At 45.2% G+C, this 19,062-nt stretch overlaps 2 protein-coding genes across 2 annotated transcripts in view; one reads left to right on the forward strand and one right to left on the reverse strand.

Annotated features, from left to right (window-relative positions):
• Positions 1 to 83: 83 nt before the first annotated feature.
• BNIP3 (BCL2 interacting protein 3) lies at positions 84 to 2,211 on the forward strand (the record flags this gene model as incomplete). Its single annotated transcript, XM_010172900.1, has 3 exons — positions 84 to 190; positions 290 to 439; positions 2,160 to 2,211. Coding segments are annotated over 3 exons (309 nt in total), but the record flags the coding sequence as incomplete, so codon positions are not given.
• A 4,492-nt stretch (positions 2,212 to 6,703) lies between these two features.
• Positions 6,704 to 19,062, reverse strand: part of LOC104528786 (serine/threonine-protein phosphatase 2A 55 kDa regulatory subunit B delta isoform) — a gene marked incomplete at its 5' end in the record, with an annotated part of 14,438 nt that continues 2,079 nt past the window's right edge. The window contains 7 exons of the mRNA XM_029086180.1: positions 6,704 to 7,669; positions 9,805 to 9,896; positions 9,987 to 10,156; positions 11,602 to 11,766; positions 12,638 to 12,815; positions 15,378 to 15,490; positions 17,185 to 17,350. Coding sequence (XP_028942013.1) covers positions 7,390 to 7,669; positions 9,805 to 9,896; positions 9,987 to 10,156; positions 11,602 to 11,766; positions 12,638 to 12,815; positions 15,378 to 15,490; positions 17,185 to 17,350 — 1,164 coding nt within the window. The remainder of the gene's footprint in view (positions 7,670 to 9,804; positions 9,897 to 9,986; positions 10,157 to 11,601; positions 11,767 to 12,637; positions 12,816 to 15,377; positions 15,491 to 17,184; positions 17,351 to 19,062) is intronic.

Below are 19,062 nucleotides of genomic sequence, written 5' to 3' on the forward strand. Positions count from 1 at the left end.
GGCTGTCGCAGTCTGTCTGTCCTGAGCACAGTCTGTCAGTCTGTCTGTCCTGAACACGGGCTGATCACGGGTCTCTCTTTTAGTCTGAAGAAGATTTCCTCGAAAGGAGGAGAGAAGTGGAAAGGCTGCTGAAGAAGAACGCCGACTGGATATGGGACTGGTCCAGCAGGCCGGAGAACATCCCACCGAAGTGAGTGCTCTCTGTTTCTGGGTGAGCTCTGGTGTCACTGTAATTTCCACAGGTCTGACAGTCTCTGTTAATGCTGTGACCGTTTCTTCCTCAAACCAGGGAATTCCTCTTCAAACACCCCCGGCGCACAGCTACTCTCAGCATGAGGAACACCAGCGTGATGAAGAAAGGGGGGATATTCTCTGCGGAGTTTTTGAAGGTTTTTCTTCCGTCCCTGCTGCTTTCTCATTTGCTTGCCATTGGCCTAGGGTAAGTTTAAATCTTTTTTTATTTTTATTTATTTTAAAGTAGCTTTTGGACCTGTTTTCCCTGGGCCCTATCTTCACTGCCATTCCCCTCTGTCTAAAATCCCAGTCATGCCCTCTTCTCCGTAGAAGGCAGACAGGTGGCTCTTGAGGAAGCGCGTTCTACTGCTCTGCTTGTGCTGTTGCTGAATGTGCCAGCTTTTCCTTCCTCGCTTTTCTCACTAGTTGAGAATTTTTCATAATAACTAAGGGGCAGTGAAATTAGGAGTGCTGTTATGAACTGTAGTTACACAGTACTTGGTTCTGTTGGAGGCAAGACTTTTAATCTCACAACTAATCGCCAGGAAAAAGATAGTGTTTAATAGATTTTAAAATTCCACTCACAGCTGGGAGGGATGGGGGACACCAAATGAAACAGGAGTTGGGTTTCTTTAGGTGATTTGGGGGTTAGATGATCCTTCTTTAGAAACAGCTACAGGCTAAAGGGAAGAGATCAAATATGTTTTAGTCAGGATCAGAGAACGCTGTCCCACCTGGGCAGGCTTGGGGGAGAGGTCGGATCAGTTCTGGGTGACTCCCAAGGACTCTCCCGTTAGCTCTGGTCCTGCTCTGTGTAACTCCCTCGCATCAATCCTGAACCTCACCAAGGCTGTGGAAGGGGAGAGTGAGGGGATGTGAGAGGCTGAGGGGTGAGGAGGGCTCTGTGCAGCTGCAGCAGTGGGCAGGGGGGACAGCCCAGATCTCCCGTGGTCCCTGTGGCATCCAGGCCACGTTCTCTTCCTGTACAAAACCAAGATCTCGGCCACGTAATGCTGTAAAAGTGCCAGGAAACGAATTAAACTCCTTCCAGAGCTACAGTCAGTAACTGCACAAGGTAGAGTCAGAGCGTAACGGGATTTGCCTTTCAAAACCAACACCAGGTTGGGGATGTCAGCACTTACCTTCTTCCTGGGCACTTCCACCACTGGGGCAAAGCTGCGTCATTCCAGTTCTGAGTAACAAAGTCTCATCTCCAGGAAGAGCTTCACGTAGTATCAGGGAACAGTTACACTTCAAAATGATAATGTCCTTAAGCTGCAGGAAGTGGCTTTGAGCAAAGCTTTGAGGCTTTGAGCAACCTGGTCTAGTGGAAGGTGTCCCTGCTGCTGGCAGGGGGGGTGGGACTGGATGAGCTTTAAGGTCCCTCCCAACCCAAACCAGTCTGGGATTCTGTGAAGTCCATGGGTAGCAGATGCAGTGTAGGGCAGTTGTGGGAGCGTACCAAGCTGGGAAATCATCGCCAGAGAAACAGGGAGCAGTACATGAGGGTGACAGTAAAATGGGAGGTTGATGTATTTCGGAGGTATTTAGCAAATGGAAAAACTTAAGAGAAAGGAAAAAGTTAATAAACCATCAGGCTTGGAGACTCTGCAGCGCTGTGGTGTAGTTAGGGCCAGGCTTACCTCTGACTCTGCGTTCCTGAAACTGACCTGCTGACTCACAACCACCCAGTGGTAGGACTCGGGGAGGGTCAGTAGCCAAGGGAACCCGCAAAGGTGCTCACAGCTGGAAACTGGGAGTCACAGCAGTGACTGGATTTGCCCAGTTAGCGGCAGCGGGCACTGCTGCTCCGGCTGGAGTCACTCACCACCAAGTGACCTGGTGACAAAGCCGCTCCTTACCTGCGGCGTGTTCTTGGCGAAGTGAATCACAGCCCTGGCTGACCAGACCTTCTCCGTCCTCAGGATTTACATCGGGAGACGCCTGACGACCACGGCTTCGAGCAGCACGTTCTAGAGGCGCCGACGCCGTGTTCCAGAGCGGAGAACAGGCTGGTCTGGGACTGCGGGAGGCGGAGAGCCAGAGTGCCCCAGCTGGCGCTGCCCCACCAGCCCGTCCTTGTTCTGTACTTGTTGCGTTCCTAGTTTAGTGAGAATGGGACAAGGGACACTGCAGCTCGTGTATCATATATAGGCTCCTGGATCAGCTCACCGCGCCTGTTTCAGATGCATTAACATCAGGTATATCGCTTTGTAGTGAAGTATCTTTGACAGTTACAAGAAGCTGGTGTTTAAGAGCAATCCTAGCTTTGCTGTAGCAATGGTGATTCAGCCAGGGCACCATCCAAACCGCTGTTCCTTCATCCATGTGAATGTTCCCCACTGCTGCTGTCACCGGGACACTGAGGGATGAGCCCCAGACACGTGGCCTTAGGTCCGGAGAAGCTTTTGTCTCCTCGGGGCAGTTTCTTCCTTACGTAGATTTCGCTGGGAGCTCTTCCACGTTGGGGTGAGATGTGAAATGGGGAGGGACAGGTGGAAGAAGTTGGCACACGAGCGAAGCTCCCATCAGTTTTTCCGAGTTCAGTGTGATGCACAACAGCTTTGTTTGACTGAAGTAAGATGTGGACTTTAGTCCCAGCAGCTGCCTTCGCAAGGGCGTTTATTTAACTCCCCCATCAGCAGCAGTTCCTTCTGTCCCATCGACGCGCAGACTGGTGCTTCTCACTCTTTTTATCTGTAAAATGATACATTTGCATCTTACGTGTGCCTCATCCTTGTATAGATTTAAAAAAGGGGTTGCTTGCTGCTTTGTTTTTACTAATGGAATGCCTTTTCATTCAGTGATTTTACCTTATTTAATGAGGAGAAAATGAATGTTTGCCAAAATATCACGTTTTATATATTTAAATAAAAAGGTTCCTCATGGATTCAGTTTTCTCATTCCTTTTTCTCTAGTAGTTGTTGAAAGTGGCTGACAAGGCTCTTTGTCTTTAAGCAGGAGTTTACTTTACACTGTTCACTTGCACAACTGACAAATAAGTAAGAAATTTGTGTAGAAAATAACTTCATTGCTTATTCTTAAGCTCGAGTGTGGCTGAGCTGGCAGCAGAAGTCACTTGGTAACAGAAACTGACTGAACTTGCCAGTGCACGTTCTACTTTGTACCCTCATTGTCACTTGAAAATAAATTTGCTTTCTACTTTCCTTTTGTCCTGATTTAGCAGTACAGGCTTTTTCTTCTCTGCTTGACATGGAACCTGTGAAAATGGGGCCAGTGGGCCCCTTGTGAGGCAGTACCGAGTCCCTGTCCCCGCAGCTGTGGTGGGTGAGACACGGCGCTCCATTTCCCATGGGAGCAATAGTCCTGCTGTGGGCACTGGGAAGTGTCCCTTGTGTGAATTTCCTCACACACCCTGTATGGGAGGAGCAGGAGCTGTTGGGGTTTTTTTACTGTATGGCTGTATATGCAATAAAAAAAAAGGATTTATAGGATTATTTTAATTTCTGAATAATATTTCCCAGCTGTGACACTGGACAGCATTTTAAATCTGACTCCAGGCAGAGCTGAGCCTCAGTGTTCCACCAAGAGTGTGAAAACAGTGGTGGCAGAATCACAGAACCATGGACTGGTTTGGGTTGGAAGGGACCTTAAAGCTCATCCAGTCCCAACCCCCCTGCCATCAGCAGGGACACCTTCCACTAGACCAGGTCGCTCAAAGCCTCATCCAGCCTGGCCTTAAACACTTCCAGGGAGGAGCAGCCACAGCTTCTCTGCCCAACCTGGGACACTGTCTCACCACCCTCACAGTGCAGAACTTCTTCCCAATATCTAATCTAAACCTCCCCTCTTTCAGCTTAAACCCATTTCCCCTTGTTTTGTCACTCCCTGCCCTTATGAAAAGTCCCTCCCCAGCTTTCTTGTAGCTCCTTCAGGTAATCGGAGGCTGCTGTAAGATCTCCCCAGAATGACTTAGATCAACTTATTCAAAAAGCAAGACTTCTTTTTACACCACTGCATCCAAATTTAACTAAAAGATTCCTTATAAATACGGCTAAAACCCCAACCACTTCCCCAGCCTCACGCCTGATGTTCCCTGGAGGACGAGGGGTGGAGCGGGGCGCTGGGTGAGCTCCAGCCTGTGCACATGGTCACTGTCACCTCCTCAGCATTTCCCTCTGCGCTGGGTGTTCCTGGTTTTCACTGGAGTTGAAGGTACCGACTGCACTGGGAGTTCCCATGGGAAATGCCTTTCCAAACCCATCAGCCCTTGGAGAGGGTGGTTCATCTTCACTGTGAGGGTGCCAGAGCACTGGAATAAGCTGCCCAGAGAGGGTGTGGAGTCTCCATCTCTGGAGATGTTCCAAACCCACCTGGACACTTTCCTGTGTGACCTGCTGTAAGGAACCTGCTTTGGCAGGGGGGTTGGACTGGGTGATCTCCTGAGGTCCCTCCCAACCCGACCACACTGGGATTCTCCCACCACTTTCTCATCAGGTAAGTGGTGATCAGTTCTCACAGACACCTGCCTCCTGCTCTCTCTCGAGGAACTACACCGACAATTTAGAACACGAGCACATCTTGTCAATCGAGGACCATGTAGAAAAGTGTCCCAGGTTCTCAGAAACTCTTAAGCCGCAGTGTCCACCTCAGCCCCAATTACCTGGGCGTTAAGGACCCATCATGCCAAAACAAGTGACTTTTTAACAAGTTTCAGAACATCTTGCCTGTTAATTTCTAGAACAGAATTTCTGCTCTTCCAGCTATTTCCTCAAAAACCGCAGAGGGACGTTACCTCCCTGGTGGAAGCACCAGCAGAAGGTCGGGTCTGCGCTGTGGATGCGGCTCCACCTCTCACAGAACACGGTGTCCTGCTGCCCCATCACGCCTTAGGAGGAGAGGTTCTGTCTCCTGGAATTCAAGGGTGATTTGGGGCAAATATCTGGAAGAACAATAACTTTATCAAATTGGCAATGATCTGTTTTTAGATGAAAATGAAATGATAAAAATGTCACGAATAATCAAAAACCTATTTAATTGGAAGTGGCACAAGCAAATACTGTTTTATAGAGTAGAATATCTCATCACATCCCTTTTTCCTCATATTCCACTTACATCTGCTGACAAAATAGATCAAAACCGGACAGCACTGATAAATTCACTGAGTATTCACTGAGCAGCCTCCGCAGGCACAGGTATGACCGGTCAAAAACTACCCCTTTCAAATGGGAATACAAACAATCCTGAGGTTGGCCAGTTACCTCCCAAAGGGAAGGAAAGGTTGTCAGAATACACAGAGCGAGTCCAGGTAAACATTTAAAATTTATTAAACTTTTTGGTCAAAATAATTGAACAAGTATGTACAATCCCACTGGATTAGCTCTACGGTGTCTCAGGAACAAGGTCAAATCTAATGCTGTAGCGACCCAAGAGTTCCACGCTGCCAGATCTTCCAATAGTGTCACAACCAATATACAGTATAAGGTTTTTATTGTATTTTAAATTTAAACTTTATTTGTAGAACCTCAGAGTTAGTTGTACGTAATAGCTTACTGTGAACAAGAGTGGCACTCGCTGGACATCGACCGGGAGGGTAAGGACGGAGACATTTTGCTCTTGATCTGATTCAGTAATCGTTAATACACCTTCATTTTAAGGAAGATGGAGTGTAAACCACACGCTGTGTCCCCCGGGGAGCCCCAGGGATCTCGGTTTTCAGACAGAATTCCTCATTTGCAGGCACGTGGCAGAGTGTGAGCTCCAGCTACTCGATGCCACCAACACCACCTGCAACAGCTTCAGGGACAGCTTCTCACCCAGCCTGCTCCGGGGTGAAGAGAAGGGTGGTGATGCATTTTAGGCCTCTTTGGATAAAAAACAAACCAAACCAAAGCAAACCAAAGTACCTAAGGCTTAAACAAAAGTGAGAACAGAGTTACAACAGCCGCAGCTACCGGCGGCTCGCGGCCTCGGCCTCTTCCGACACCTCTGTGCCAGACGTCGCTGCGCTGCGTCGCTGTTTGGCATCGTCAGGATTTCACTGGTTTGTCTGCTGGCTTGAACTGCCACGTGAAATACAACACAGCTGCCAGGTACTGAAAACAAACTCTTGTCTGCCTGACAAATACTAAAGAGGTTAAAAACCATAATGCACGTAAGGTACGTCCCAATCCCACGCCGAGAGGCAGCGGAGGAACGGGATCGTTCTCTTCAAAGAAGAAAATCTGTTAAAGGTTTTGTTTTCCCTCTGTGGTCGCTTTGTTAAGGCTCTGGATGTCTCTGCACGAAACCTTTTCAGTCTCCTGCTTGGTACACAGACAGCATTTTATGAGAAAACCAATGCAACTTAAAACTAAATGACAATTTCATGGAAACTCTAAATTTAGAACTGGAAATACGACACAAAAAAGTTTGTATTAGTCTGCCAAAAAAAAAAAAATAAAATTAAAAAAAAAAATCGATGTTTTGGGGCAAAGGTTGTCAAATCTGCCCATCAGAATCATCCTGCACAACCTCAGCACATGCAATAAAAAAATAAAATAAAAAGACTGAATACATACCTTCAGATTTAAAAACACTTTTGATAGTTTGTTATTTTATTAAGTGGTTTACACCAGAAGGTGTGGTTATAGATACAGTTGGTGAGTAAATATTCATGGAAACCTGTCTACGAACCCAACTCAAGACCTACCTAAGTGCTCCAAGGTACAAACACCTAAGCCTAGATACAGGCCAGAGGAGGAATGTGTACAGGCATCAAGCACAATATATGTTCTGAAAGGCCCAAATATTACAGCAGAGAAAGAGCGAGAGAGAGAAATTACATCTGTATGACAATTGTTTTGTTTTGTTTTTTTTCTTCTCAGGTGTTAAATTTTTGGTCTATAAACTGGAAAGGAAGGCTCAGACGTCAATAAATACATTTGTGTTTTGAGTGTTGGCCTTATTGAGCACTGTCCATCAGTTCTGCCCGGGAGGGTCTCTCCCAGGAAACCGTGGCCGACGCTCCCGACCCCCCCTGAAGGCAGAGCTGCGCCACCGGCTCAAACACCAGCCCAGGTCCTCGCCTTGAGCTAACGGGAAGTGAGTGCATCAATGTTCTTCACTGGTAGGACAACAAGGCCTCCTCTTTTACAGACAAACAACTGAGCTCAACTATGCAAGACGACGACTCTGTCCTCGAGGAAGTCATCCTTAGTTAATTTTGTCCTGGAATATATACAAATTATTGGTGGCAGCTACAGCAATGATGTTCTCCATGGGGTGCCATGCCGTGTGAAGGATCTTCTTGTTGAAGTCCAGACTGTCAACGCTTATTTCATCCTTCTTCCTTTTACCACCCGTACACACTTTCCGGGGCTTGAGGATGGCACGAGGTTTGCTGCTCTCCCGGGACGCTTCCAGGGTGATATCCCGCCGCGTGTTTCGGTCAAACATTCTAAAGAAGTTGTTGTAGGATCCAGTCATGATGGCGCTGTTCAGAGGCAGAGAAAGGCAGGACCGGTTACACCTCCCACACAGCCCGCAGCCCCCAGCGCCGCTCTGCCACGCGCACAGCGACCCAGGCCACGGCCACCAGCAGCACATGGCACCACGCTCCGTTCCCCCCGGATCTGTACCTTTGCTCAATTCCATGTCTGGATGTCAGCACTGCTTCTGCTCCACCACCTTCTCCTCCAGGCCTCCCTCCTCCCGCCACCACCACTCCCCACCCATCCCACGCCTCAGTCACCCTAACGCGAGCGCAGCGGGTTTCCCCGTTGCTGCTCTCTCCCTTAATCCCGCGGCCACAAAAGTTACGGAGGAAACAAAACCACTACACACGGCTTGATTTCAGCAGCCTGAGGCAAAAGGCGCTTCCGTGGCCTGTGCACGTGCTGACAAGGAGCACTCCAAAGGATTAATGATGAAAACCTGTCCTGAATCAGTGAAAGAAACCCCTGGTGTGACGGTGTGATGCAGCCCTGCAGAAACGGTTACGAGTTTCTGTGCAGCATCAAATTTGCTTCTGGAAAAACTCTGCATCTGCAGATGCCTTCAGATACCGTAACTTCTGTGAACTGCTGCTTGTAGCACTCACAAAAACCTGCCTGTGATCGAGGCCGACTGTTCATTATTTTCTGTACTGAACACTCAACTCTACCAACTTGGAATCAGAAAAGCTGTTTCCCAGGTGGCAGAAGTCCCACAGGTCGTCAGAACCACACCCGCCTCACCCCTGTCCTCTTATTTCCTGACACACGTTCTCTTCATGGTGTTAAACAATTAATGACTGGGATGGAGGAGAACGAGGCGCTACTGCCACAGCACAGACCACAGGGTGTCCTAGGGAGAGCTCTGAGCGAAAGGTTTTACTGTTATTTTTCAAAGGGAGGGAGGTGAGCGTCACCACAACTTCTGTAACAACTTATATCTTACGTTAAAGTCAGATGACCTTGCTCTGACTGTTTTTTTTTATCCCTCCAAAAGAGACCGAGTGGAATTGTTTGAAAAAAACACAGAAACAAGGGTCAGTTTCCCAGCGTTTTAGCTTAGTGAGAAACATACACCACTTATCTTCCAACCCCTAATGCTGGTGACATTCCTTTTGTAACCGCCTGACGCAGTGCATTTCTCCCCCCAGTAACTCACCCCCTGCAACCTGGTGCTCAGAGTACCCAGCTTTCATCAGGTGCACTGAGGAAATGGGTAGGAAGTGGCACGTGGCAGCACACGCAACCTCAGCCACCACTGCTGCAGCAAGGGAGGTGGCTTTAGGTGTCACCTTCTCCGCTGTCTCCCGCGCACAGCTTATGAGATTTGACTGCCCTGATCGCTGTCCCCATCTGAACTATGTGGAGGATCTTTTGTTCTTCAACGTTTGATAAGATTGAGGCCAAAGCTTGTTTCACAGGCTGATCCTGTTACCGTCAAATCAGAACTGACACCTTGTCTTTGAAGAGCTTGTGAGCATTTGCTAGCAGACAAGGCACTGCTTCAGGTATTTCCGATACAAAACTCCTACCAAAAAAATAAAGAATCCCCGAGAGTCTTTTAAGTCTTTTAAGAGAAGGCATCAGATCTGCCACAGCCTCCTCGTGGGTTCTGAGGCATTTTAGCAGGGAGCCAATACTGCCACAGCGAGTGACAGAAACACACGCCCTGAGTGCCAGTGCAGTGGCATTTCAATGCTTCACACCTTGCAGGCGAGACCAGTATTGCCACTGTTAGCAACAAATACGAGTTAGATAATTAATACAGCTTTATCTCTGGCCTCCAGAAAACATGGAGAGATGATCTGCAAGACACTGAAAGGCGTGTTCTTGTAGACACCTGAAGTGAAACTGAGTCACCTTTTCATGGCCTGAAATGGCCAGTCCTGACTACGTAAAGCCTCAACAATGATCCGCGTTAGAAGCAAACCGATACACACCAGTTTCTTTCACTTCTGCAACTGGAAGGTGGAGGGTTGAAGAATGAAATCTTTTTGCAGAAAAAAAAAAAAACAAACCCAAAACAAAAACCCAAACCAGAACACCTCAGTTGATTGGAATGTAACTAATTACATCCTTAAAGTTCCAAGGCTGGAAACCAAATTCCTAATGCTGACAGAAAAAAGCCCCCGCGTACCTATCGGAACCGTTCCAGCAGCACTCAAATTTGTCGAAGATGCAGTCGTTTTCGTACAGAGAACAGAGCTTGCTTCGGAGATACTCGTGAACCTTTTTGGAACATTTAAATTGGTATTAGATATAAAGAAAAAGAAGAACAAGGGAAAGGAAGGGATATGTAAGGAAACTTGGACACCATACTTGATATGTCTCTACAGGCCTGTTCTCCATATTGAGATCCCAGACTTTAACAGAAAGGTAGTCTCTTGTCATCATGTATCGACCACTGTGACTGAATTTTACATCAGATATCGATGATATTATTTCTGAAAAAAATGATCTGCTGCTAGGATCTTCAGGTTCTTCAAAAACTGCAGATAAAAGACACAATTACGAATGAAACCAACGCCAAGTTTTACAGCTTCCAACGTTTTTTGGTACTTGGAAAACTTCGTATCAATATGCCACTTTCTTTTTAAAAGAAAGCTGCTGTTAGAAATAATCTTTTTAAACAATGCTGTGCTCTCGGGCATCTAGCAATCGTCTGACTATCTCCAACATTCTCAACTGGAGCACAGCAGCAGCAAACTACAACTCATGGGTCTGAGGGGAGGTTCAGAGGAAAAAGAGTTAAAAACCAGCACATGGGTTACAGCAAACTGATCTACAAATCAGGCTGAAGGAGAGCGGGTGAAAGCACCAGCATCCCAAACACAACATCTCAACACACGACCCGTGCAGCTGGAGTGGAGGCTGCTGTACAACGTACTCCTCTTTACAGCTGAACTCAGGCTGCACAGCACAGTCTGCTGCAAGGAAACACTGGTACCTACACTTGAAACGTCATTTGTACGGGTTCCCAAAGCAGATAAAGAAATGCATTATTTAATTTGAAGAGTCAATCTCTGAAGTAACGTCTCAGGACACAAGCTTCCCACAACTATTGATTTCATGTCTGAACAGACCCCTTTGAACACAAGGTTATTCGGTGACGAGCAGTTAAAATATAAAGTGCTTCTAAGTAACGTAACGCGACGCTAAGTCAAAGAGATGAAGCGGCCTAGCATTCTACATGTCCCATTGCACAAACATCTCCTGCCGACAGGAAAACCTCCTCTGCACTACAGAAAGCTTACCTGCACGTCTCAGTATGGCAGGTCACCCCGCGCGACTAGCGATACTGATCGACCACAACTATTTCGGTAGCAAACGAGAGGCTGCGTGCAAGGCATAGGCAGTTATCCTCACGGCTTAACGGAAAAGCTCTCCTCACCTACGTAAGCTCAGGTGGCTCAGCAGACTAAGGAGCATTCACCTTGCACCCCTGGGAACTCGCTTCAAACACAGCGCGTATGCCTAAGAGTTGATTCTATTCCAGGAGCTGCAAACGGTCACAACGTACACGGGATTCTGGCAGCGTCAGCTCAGTTTCTAATGCACAAAGGTGAATAAACTGCCCTGAACTGGCATTTGATAAGCAGATACCTTTGAGAAGCACCAAGACTGAGTCTGGACAGAAGACAGGTCTCACTGGTGCCAAAAGCACTTGTTCCCATCAGTTTATGATGCATAAATGGGTAAACAGGAGCAGAGTCAGATGGTCAATTGTCTCATGCTACACTTCTGCTTGTTGGTGGCCTAGAACAAGACAATTAAAATGTTCCATTCTACAAAACTACCACCCCTTACCTCGAATGTTCTTTACCAAAAGGCAGAACTTGGTATGTTCATTTATAAGCAGAACAACCTCTACACTCTTTATCTTCCATGAAAACAAAGCAAGGAACCCAGGAAGCAGAGATGCATCCCGACTTACATTTGGAATGCCTGTCGCAGAGGGCTGAGGAACGCATGTCACACAGCCGGATGGTTCCTTTGCTGCTGCTGTAGACAAACACGTTGCAGTGGTGAGGGTGGAACTCTGCAGCAGTAATCACTTCTGTCAGCTCCTCCATGTTAGCAGGCTTAATATCTACAATATCTGGGAAAGGGTTTTGTAAAGACAGGTAACATCTCACATTCAAATCACTTCTAGCAGGTAATTATTAAAAAAATGTTAAAAATGTAATGTAGAAAACCAGGGCAAGATCTTAATTTCCATTGTGTGCAATCTACACAAACTGACATGACCTCAGTAGATTTATAAATAAACAAACCAATCTAGATTTTACAAATCAACTTTAACAGATGCTGGAGATAGTTTCAGACTCCTCTCAAGCCTCCTTCTTAACGCTTCCTATTGAAAACTGAAAATACTCCATCTATTTACCTGAAGCTTCAGAAATCCTGTGTATGGCCTATTTAATATTTAGTACTTCTGCAGCTTCGACTGCACTGTAGATTTGTCAATGCAGGACATACTATTAAGTTTCTGATACACAGGCTTGCAAAAAAATTTGAAAACTATTTCTGGAGTTAACAATATCATTCGACATGGAAAAAATTAAAATTTGTTTTCTTTAAGAGAAGTCTCACTTAAGTCAGTTAGGAGACCTTGAACTTTGTAAAGAAGTATCTACAGTAACAAAGAATCTATTTGTCAAATCTTTCAGCTCTTACTTGACGTTGACTGAACCCCACAAATAACGGGTGCTCCCAAAATTCCTCGATTTCTCTTCAGAAATCAAGCTGAGATATTTCTACTGACAGATTTCCACTGAAAGAACACTTACACTCCAGAATGAACGGGAGCACCCCAAGTCCTCCTTCCACCCTATTAAACCTCCAGATTTTTAAATCCTGTATTTTAATCCCTAGATTCAAACACCTACTCTAGTAACATTAAAGTGATTCTCTTAAACATACACAGTTTAGGTGGGCCCCAGTTTTCACAGAGAACAAAAAAAGGATACTAAAACTTCTATCTGTGATTTCTAAATGCCATAGGTTGATCCTTAGGTCATCTGCAGAAAGGTATGTTTCATGATCACTATTTACTGAAATAGAGTTTATGTGATAAGTATGTGCATTTGCAAATATCCTTCTGGGACTTGCTTCTACCATTAGGTCCATGGGTTTCAATATTGGCACCTGGAAGGTGAAAAGGGACAGTTAATTTTGGCATAAAACTGATTTCTGATTCAGAAGATAGTAATTAGTTGCACAACACGGATTTCTGTTTTGATTTAGTGACTAAACACTTTATAAATCCACTGAGCATAAAAAGTAATAAGAATGCTGACCTTGCATAGTGCCAACACAAAACCTGACACCGACGGCGGCACAAGTTACCTGCCAAGTGCAGCAGCTTTGTACCTCACCTGACAGGGAAACGGAGGCTCTTTCTGATGGTGTTGGAGATTATGTTAATGGGAAATAAGCACTTAAAAGTGACCCCCATATCTCAGAGGGGTGCTTGTGAAACTGGTGAGAACAGTGTGCAAAGAACATCCCCAATGTGTTGACTGAACAGCCAGGATGGTTTCTGGAACACAGGGCTGCCCTGTTTCCACAACCAGCTGATGGGAAGGGTGACGTGCTTTGCCAGGGTGAGTGGCCTGGGCTTCCCTCTAGCTCCTTCTCACCGACCAGCCAGTGAGGAGTTTCAGGTTGCCCCAGGACGTCCTGTGCTGTTCCAGCACATACAATTCAACACAACACTAACTTACATCACCCCACCAAGAAAAAAGTTATGACAGCGTCCGAGATAATCTGTCTTCCTGGAACAAGAAACAAATTAATCCAAGAGCTCTGTAATTGCTCTCACCGTGTTTGTATCTCCCAGTCTGTTTACAGCAAACTGTAATGATTAAAATTAATCCATTACTTGTTATTAGGCAATCTTCCTATCTCACCACATGAGTGCTCCCAGCCTGCTTGGGAAACTGAAAATGCATTCATGTGAGCTATGGGCAGTGGCACTTGGAACCGCCACGGCCTCTATGCAAAGGGTGCAGCTCTGACCTGCTGCTTCTCCTCCACGTCTGCTTCTTTATGAACAAACGGGGATTATATTTCTGTAACAAAATATGCAAACAGAGCCCATAAAAGCCCAAGGCACGTATGCTCTAGATCTCTAAAACCGGATCACTTTAGCATATGGAGGTAACTCTAGGCAAGGCTTTTTCTCCTCCTGTCAATCGCTGCTCAGACTTGGTCCATTCCAGCATCTCTCTGTGTAAGATGGAGTGCCTGGCAAGAGTCTGCAGCTCAGCCCAACCTTCCTGTCCCAGAAAAGCAGCAAAATTTAGAAGACTACCTTCTACAAGAGAAGGCTCTTGCTTTTTGTTGCTTCTCCCAAATCAGCTTGATGATTCCTGAACATGTTGCAGCGTTTAAAGCAGATGCTGACATCCTCCATCACTGGAACAGCCAGCACCACGTGAAACCATCAGGCCATTCCCAGAGGGACAATTACTCCTCCAAAGGGACAAGGCTGTAGAACCCAACAGTGTATCTGTACCAACTTCCAGACGCTGGGCTCAGGCACTGTATCATAATTTATTTCCTTGGTTTTAGGTATTTTCATTAGAATGCTCACTCACATCTTGGTCCCACAAGTAGAGAGACACTTTCTGGAGGAAGCAGATATCCCTTCCCAACAGCATTACGCATTAGGCTCGTGTATTCCTGAAGTTTCTCTTCAATATTCAATTTAAGGAAAAGCAAGGCAAAAAAACCCCAACAAAACCACACAACTGGATAGTCCCTACGCGTGTCAGGAGCAGTCCTGGCTTTGGAAGTAGAGAAAGCCTCAGTTCAATTCCTATTTACAGTAACAACAACTACATAAAAAAACAACAAGAAAAACCCCAGCCCCACAGGATTTCATTTCTTGAGCTCCTGCTTTAAACGACCCCAAGTTCGGAGCACTAACCCCACCACTACATCCCTGTGCAAGTGGAAAACAAACATCAAAACTATTCCAGTTTATATTAGGTTTTCCAGATGCTCAGAACTTGCCTCTAACAACAGCACCTTCTGCCTAACCACAGACTACCCAGCACCCTGTTTGAATTTTTCTGTCTTGTCCTTAGGAAAAAAAAAAACAAACCAACAAACAAGTTCAGTATGAGTGATATTAAAGAATTAATACAATCAAAGCCAAATTCTTTCTCGTACAGAGTAGTGCAGCCCCAAGTGCAGCCCCAGACAGAGATACTCCAAAACACTGGGGTTTTTTTCAGGCTTGAATAACAACATCTTGTTATATTTTACTGCTGTCAATAAATCAGTATATCTTTTTCTACAGTTTGAATATACTGAGGCAGTTGAAGGCTGTCTCTAACAAAATATTTTCATTTCAATTCTAAAAACCAGTTTAAATTTAAAACCCATTTTAAATATGCTAAGATGTTCCAAGGGAAAAAAAAAACCACAAAACAATAACAACAACAAAAACCCAACACCAAACTATTGGGAAGCTAATAATATAATATTATAACAATGAAACTTTGCCTCAAGTTTTCCAGAGGAGCCTTAATTAATACTTATACATGTATAATGAAGTGTCTCCATTTTTTAGAGAAGTTTTCAATGACCCTGACCAAAGCATCACTTTTCATCCACACATTTCAGCTGTCAATTTGGTGATACAAAGGTAGAGAAAAGGACATGCAAAAATATATTTAAAGTCAAAGAGCAGAAACGTACCCGTAGTGCTGTGATTCTGAAAGGATCCCTAAGTCTTCCATCTTCATCTTTTAAATTATAACCTTCGGCTCTTTTATCCCTTTCACTTATTTTCCATAATTTAATAGTTTTATCTAAAACCAACAAAAATTCACATGCTTGAGAATGAATTCAATTCAAAATGAAATCACCAAATAGTGGAGCTGGCAGACTTGATCTCTCTAGGTTTGCACTGCTGGCTGAGTCCTGCAAACCCCAGGGTGATGCTGAGCACAGCCCTCCCTACCCCTGCTTGGAGTACTCTGCCTTCAGCTGTTATTGTTCAGCACAAATGATACATGAAAAACAAACAAGAATCACACCAGACACACTTGGAGGATGCGAATGGGAAATGCAAGAAAATATCAGTAAATGGAGAGGAAAGAACCACGGGCTCCATTTTAACCCCAATGTAGTGTTCAGTTTGAACAGAACAGAAGTTTCTGCCTGAACAACAGGCCCTGTGCCTGCCATTCACCATAACGACCCTTCACAGGGGAAGTTTCACACACCAGTGACCAAAATTCACCAGTAAGCCCTGCATGACTAAATTATTTTTAACAGATAAATGCTGGGGGGGGGGAAAACCCAAGCCCATTAATTACTTACACTAACTACACCTTAAGGAAAACCAAGTTTGTCCCAGGTGTCTGCTAAGAGACAACCAAAGGCAGCAGGTGGGCACAGGACCTGCCCCATTATTTTAGGGTTCCACCTCCAAAGGCAGGTACTTCCCAGGTCTTACAAGGAAAAGTCTTTCCAAGTGCAGAAAGTAAGTACAAGAGTGAGATCCTTGGCTAACTAGAAAGAAACCTCTCCAGGCTACTGCACATCTTTAAAAAAATATAAGATGACATAGTTTAATGTCTGCTTTAAGTCTAGTAAAGTCAGCTTATTTGAATTTCAAAGTGCAGGGTGACAGAAGTCAATCCTGCTTTTAAGATTTCATACAGCAGGTAGGACACGAGCCCTCACATCAAGTCATGGAAGTATGAGGCAAAAAGTGATGCAAACACTTGTAGGAACAAGTCTGTTCCTCTGACAGTAAGAGCAAGTTTTTTTCCAGGCACAGCTCTGCATTTACACGTCCAGCTGGCTCCAGGATGTACCGAAATAAACAGACCCAGTGCTCATACAGACCTGTAGTCACCACTACTAAAACACTGGGAGAAATAATGAAAAAAACCCCTAAAGTGCATGAAAATTTGTAATTTCCACCTTGTAATTTCTGCACTGCTTCTACTTATTCTAAGGTACAAATGCACCCCTCCTAGAGGGACTGTTGCCTTTTAAACAACTGCTTTTCAAAGCACACTCCATGTTTGGGTACTGGAAAAGCAAAAGGAGAGTTGTAGCCACAGCGTTTCCATTTCAAATGCTTTTATTAAAAACGCATCTAGGATCAGATAAAAAATCTATTTCAAAATTAGGATGATCAAGTCGAATTCAGACTTGTGCTGCAGTTCAGCATACTGGGAACCCGTGTATGCAAAACCTGTAAAGCAGAGTAACGGGGTGTGTGAACTCACAGCGTGGTCAGGGCATCCACGGAACACCCAGTAGCTCTGTGCTGTGCCTGTCCTGATGCTGCTTCATTATTGTTACATCCATAAATCAGTAATTCACAGAGTATTACAATCAAAATGTATTTTGCATATAATTAAGAGAATTCTGACATTAAAACAACCCCAAAGCACTCAATAAAAAAAAACAACCCACAAGCAGATCACAGGTGAAGTAATATTTAAAGGACATCAAAAGCTCTCTGTGCAAAATGAAATGTCCTTACCATTTGTAGACAGCAGGAAGTGAGCAGCATTCTGTTGTGGTAACCACCTGATTTTATTAATTTTTTCCTCGATTTCTAGACTTTTCAAGTAGTCAAACTCAGGTTCATGACTCTGGAAGGTACTGTAAACATTATATTCTCCCCTAGAATGAGGACGGCTTTTATTCTGCAAGGAAACAGGAAGGTGATGTTACTTGCTTCATTAGGAATCGGACATACAAACTAATGACTAGAAAATGGCAATTAGAAAGTAAACTTTTTACAACAGACCTCGATAAACTTTCCATTTTTACTCTAGGATACTGTACCTACTTTTGAGCATCAGTATAGTTCACACAGACTTCCTTTTTAAAAATGAATCTTGATATATATAAATATGTGTGTACTGATAGAACAGAACTTATCAAAGCATTTCAAAGGAGCTCCTCCTGCGCTGGCCTGGAAGAGCTGTCGGCTGTGCTGCCTCTCCCAGGCAGTTTCAACAGACCTGGAGCAGAGAAGCTACCTACATCCTAAACCCAAAACCATCACCAGTGTGATTAGTGTCTGCACTTCACCTGATTTCTGTTCCTGTCCTTTTCCAAAACCCATTCGTCTAATCAGCACAATATGGACATAATGTGGGGTCTCCTGACTAGGAAATAAAAGTTAAAGGATACAGGACGTGGAGTTATTAAATATGTTTTTATAAAAACACAACTGCACGAAGTCATTCTGCTGAAGGGACAGCAAGATTGAGGACGAGCATTAGCTCCATTTCCTCTCCACTCATTTCAAAACACGCTGTGTCCAGACGTGGTACCAAGGCTCATGGTTAAGCTCTGACAACCTTTTTTATTGTAAAAACCCAAAGGCTGCAATTTTCACGTTTTCATCTGAGCCCTTCTACAGTGCTCACCATGACACACCAAAGGTTCTTACAGACACACTAACAACTTTTCCCCTCGCAGAACCACAAGACTCCTTTGTATTATCCTTGTTCAGTAGATGCGGTAGCAAGGAACAGAGATCTCAGTCACAAGTATCCACAGATCTGTGGGATCAGATTTGAGGTGACTAATTATCAGGCTTTTCAGGTAAGTCAATGTTAGACAGTGATTCATGTCTGGAGAACAGTCCCACTTGTAGAGCTGCAGTGCCCACAACTTCTGAAAAAAACAACTCCTCAAAACACAATGGGAAATCACAACCACCTGGAGAGGCAGGAGGCAGAGCAGGCAAAGAACATCCCGTGCTGAGTGACGTGATGGTGGAACAGGCAGCAGTGACACGTCACCCCTGCACGGCCAGCAGTGACCCTGTCACCCCTGCACAGCCAGCCTTTGCTCTGACGTCTCCTCACGTTTCCACGCCTGACTTGGCAACTCTGAGCAGGTTACTGCAGCCAGGTTTTTCCCCTGCCATCTCTCACAAGTATGGAGTTTAGTTAATTCTGAGACTTCAGTTTTATTTTACTCCCTACTTGTCATGTAACTTTTAAGCATTTTGGACAGGATCCTCTCAGGGAACACTATTCAGTATAGTTATCGACATGACTATCGACATCGACCGCTCTCGTAAGGCCCCACCTGGAGTACTGCATCCAGTTCTGGAGCCCCCAACACAAGAGAGACCTGGAGCAGCTGGAACAAGTCCAGAAGAGGCCACCAGGATGATGCGAGGGCTGGAGCAGCTCTGCTGTGAGGACAGGCTGAGAGAGTTGGGGCTGTTCAGCCTGGAGAAGAGAAGGCTCCGGGGAGATCTTATAGCGGCCTCCCAGTACCTGAAGGGGCTACAAGAAAGCTGGGGAGGGACTTTTCATAAGGGCAGTTAATGACAAAACAAGGGGAAATGGGTTTAAACTGAAGGAGGGGAGGTTTAGATTAGATATTAGAAAGA

The sequence above is a fragment of the Antrostomus carolinensis genome, unplaced genomic scaffold, assembly GCF_000700745.2.
Source record: "Antrostomus carolinensis isolate BGI_N321 unplaced genomic scaffold, ASM70074v2 scaffold45277, whole genome shotgun sequence".
Taxonomy (NCBI): domain Eukaryota; kingdom Metazoa; phylum Chordata; class Aves; order Caprimulgiformes; family Caprimulgidae; genus Antrostomus; species Antrostomus carolinensis.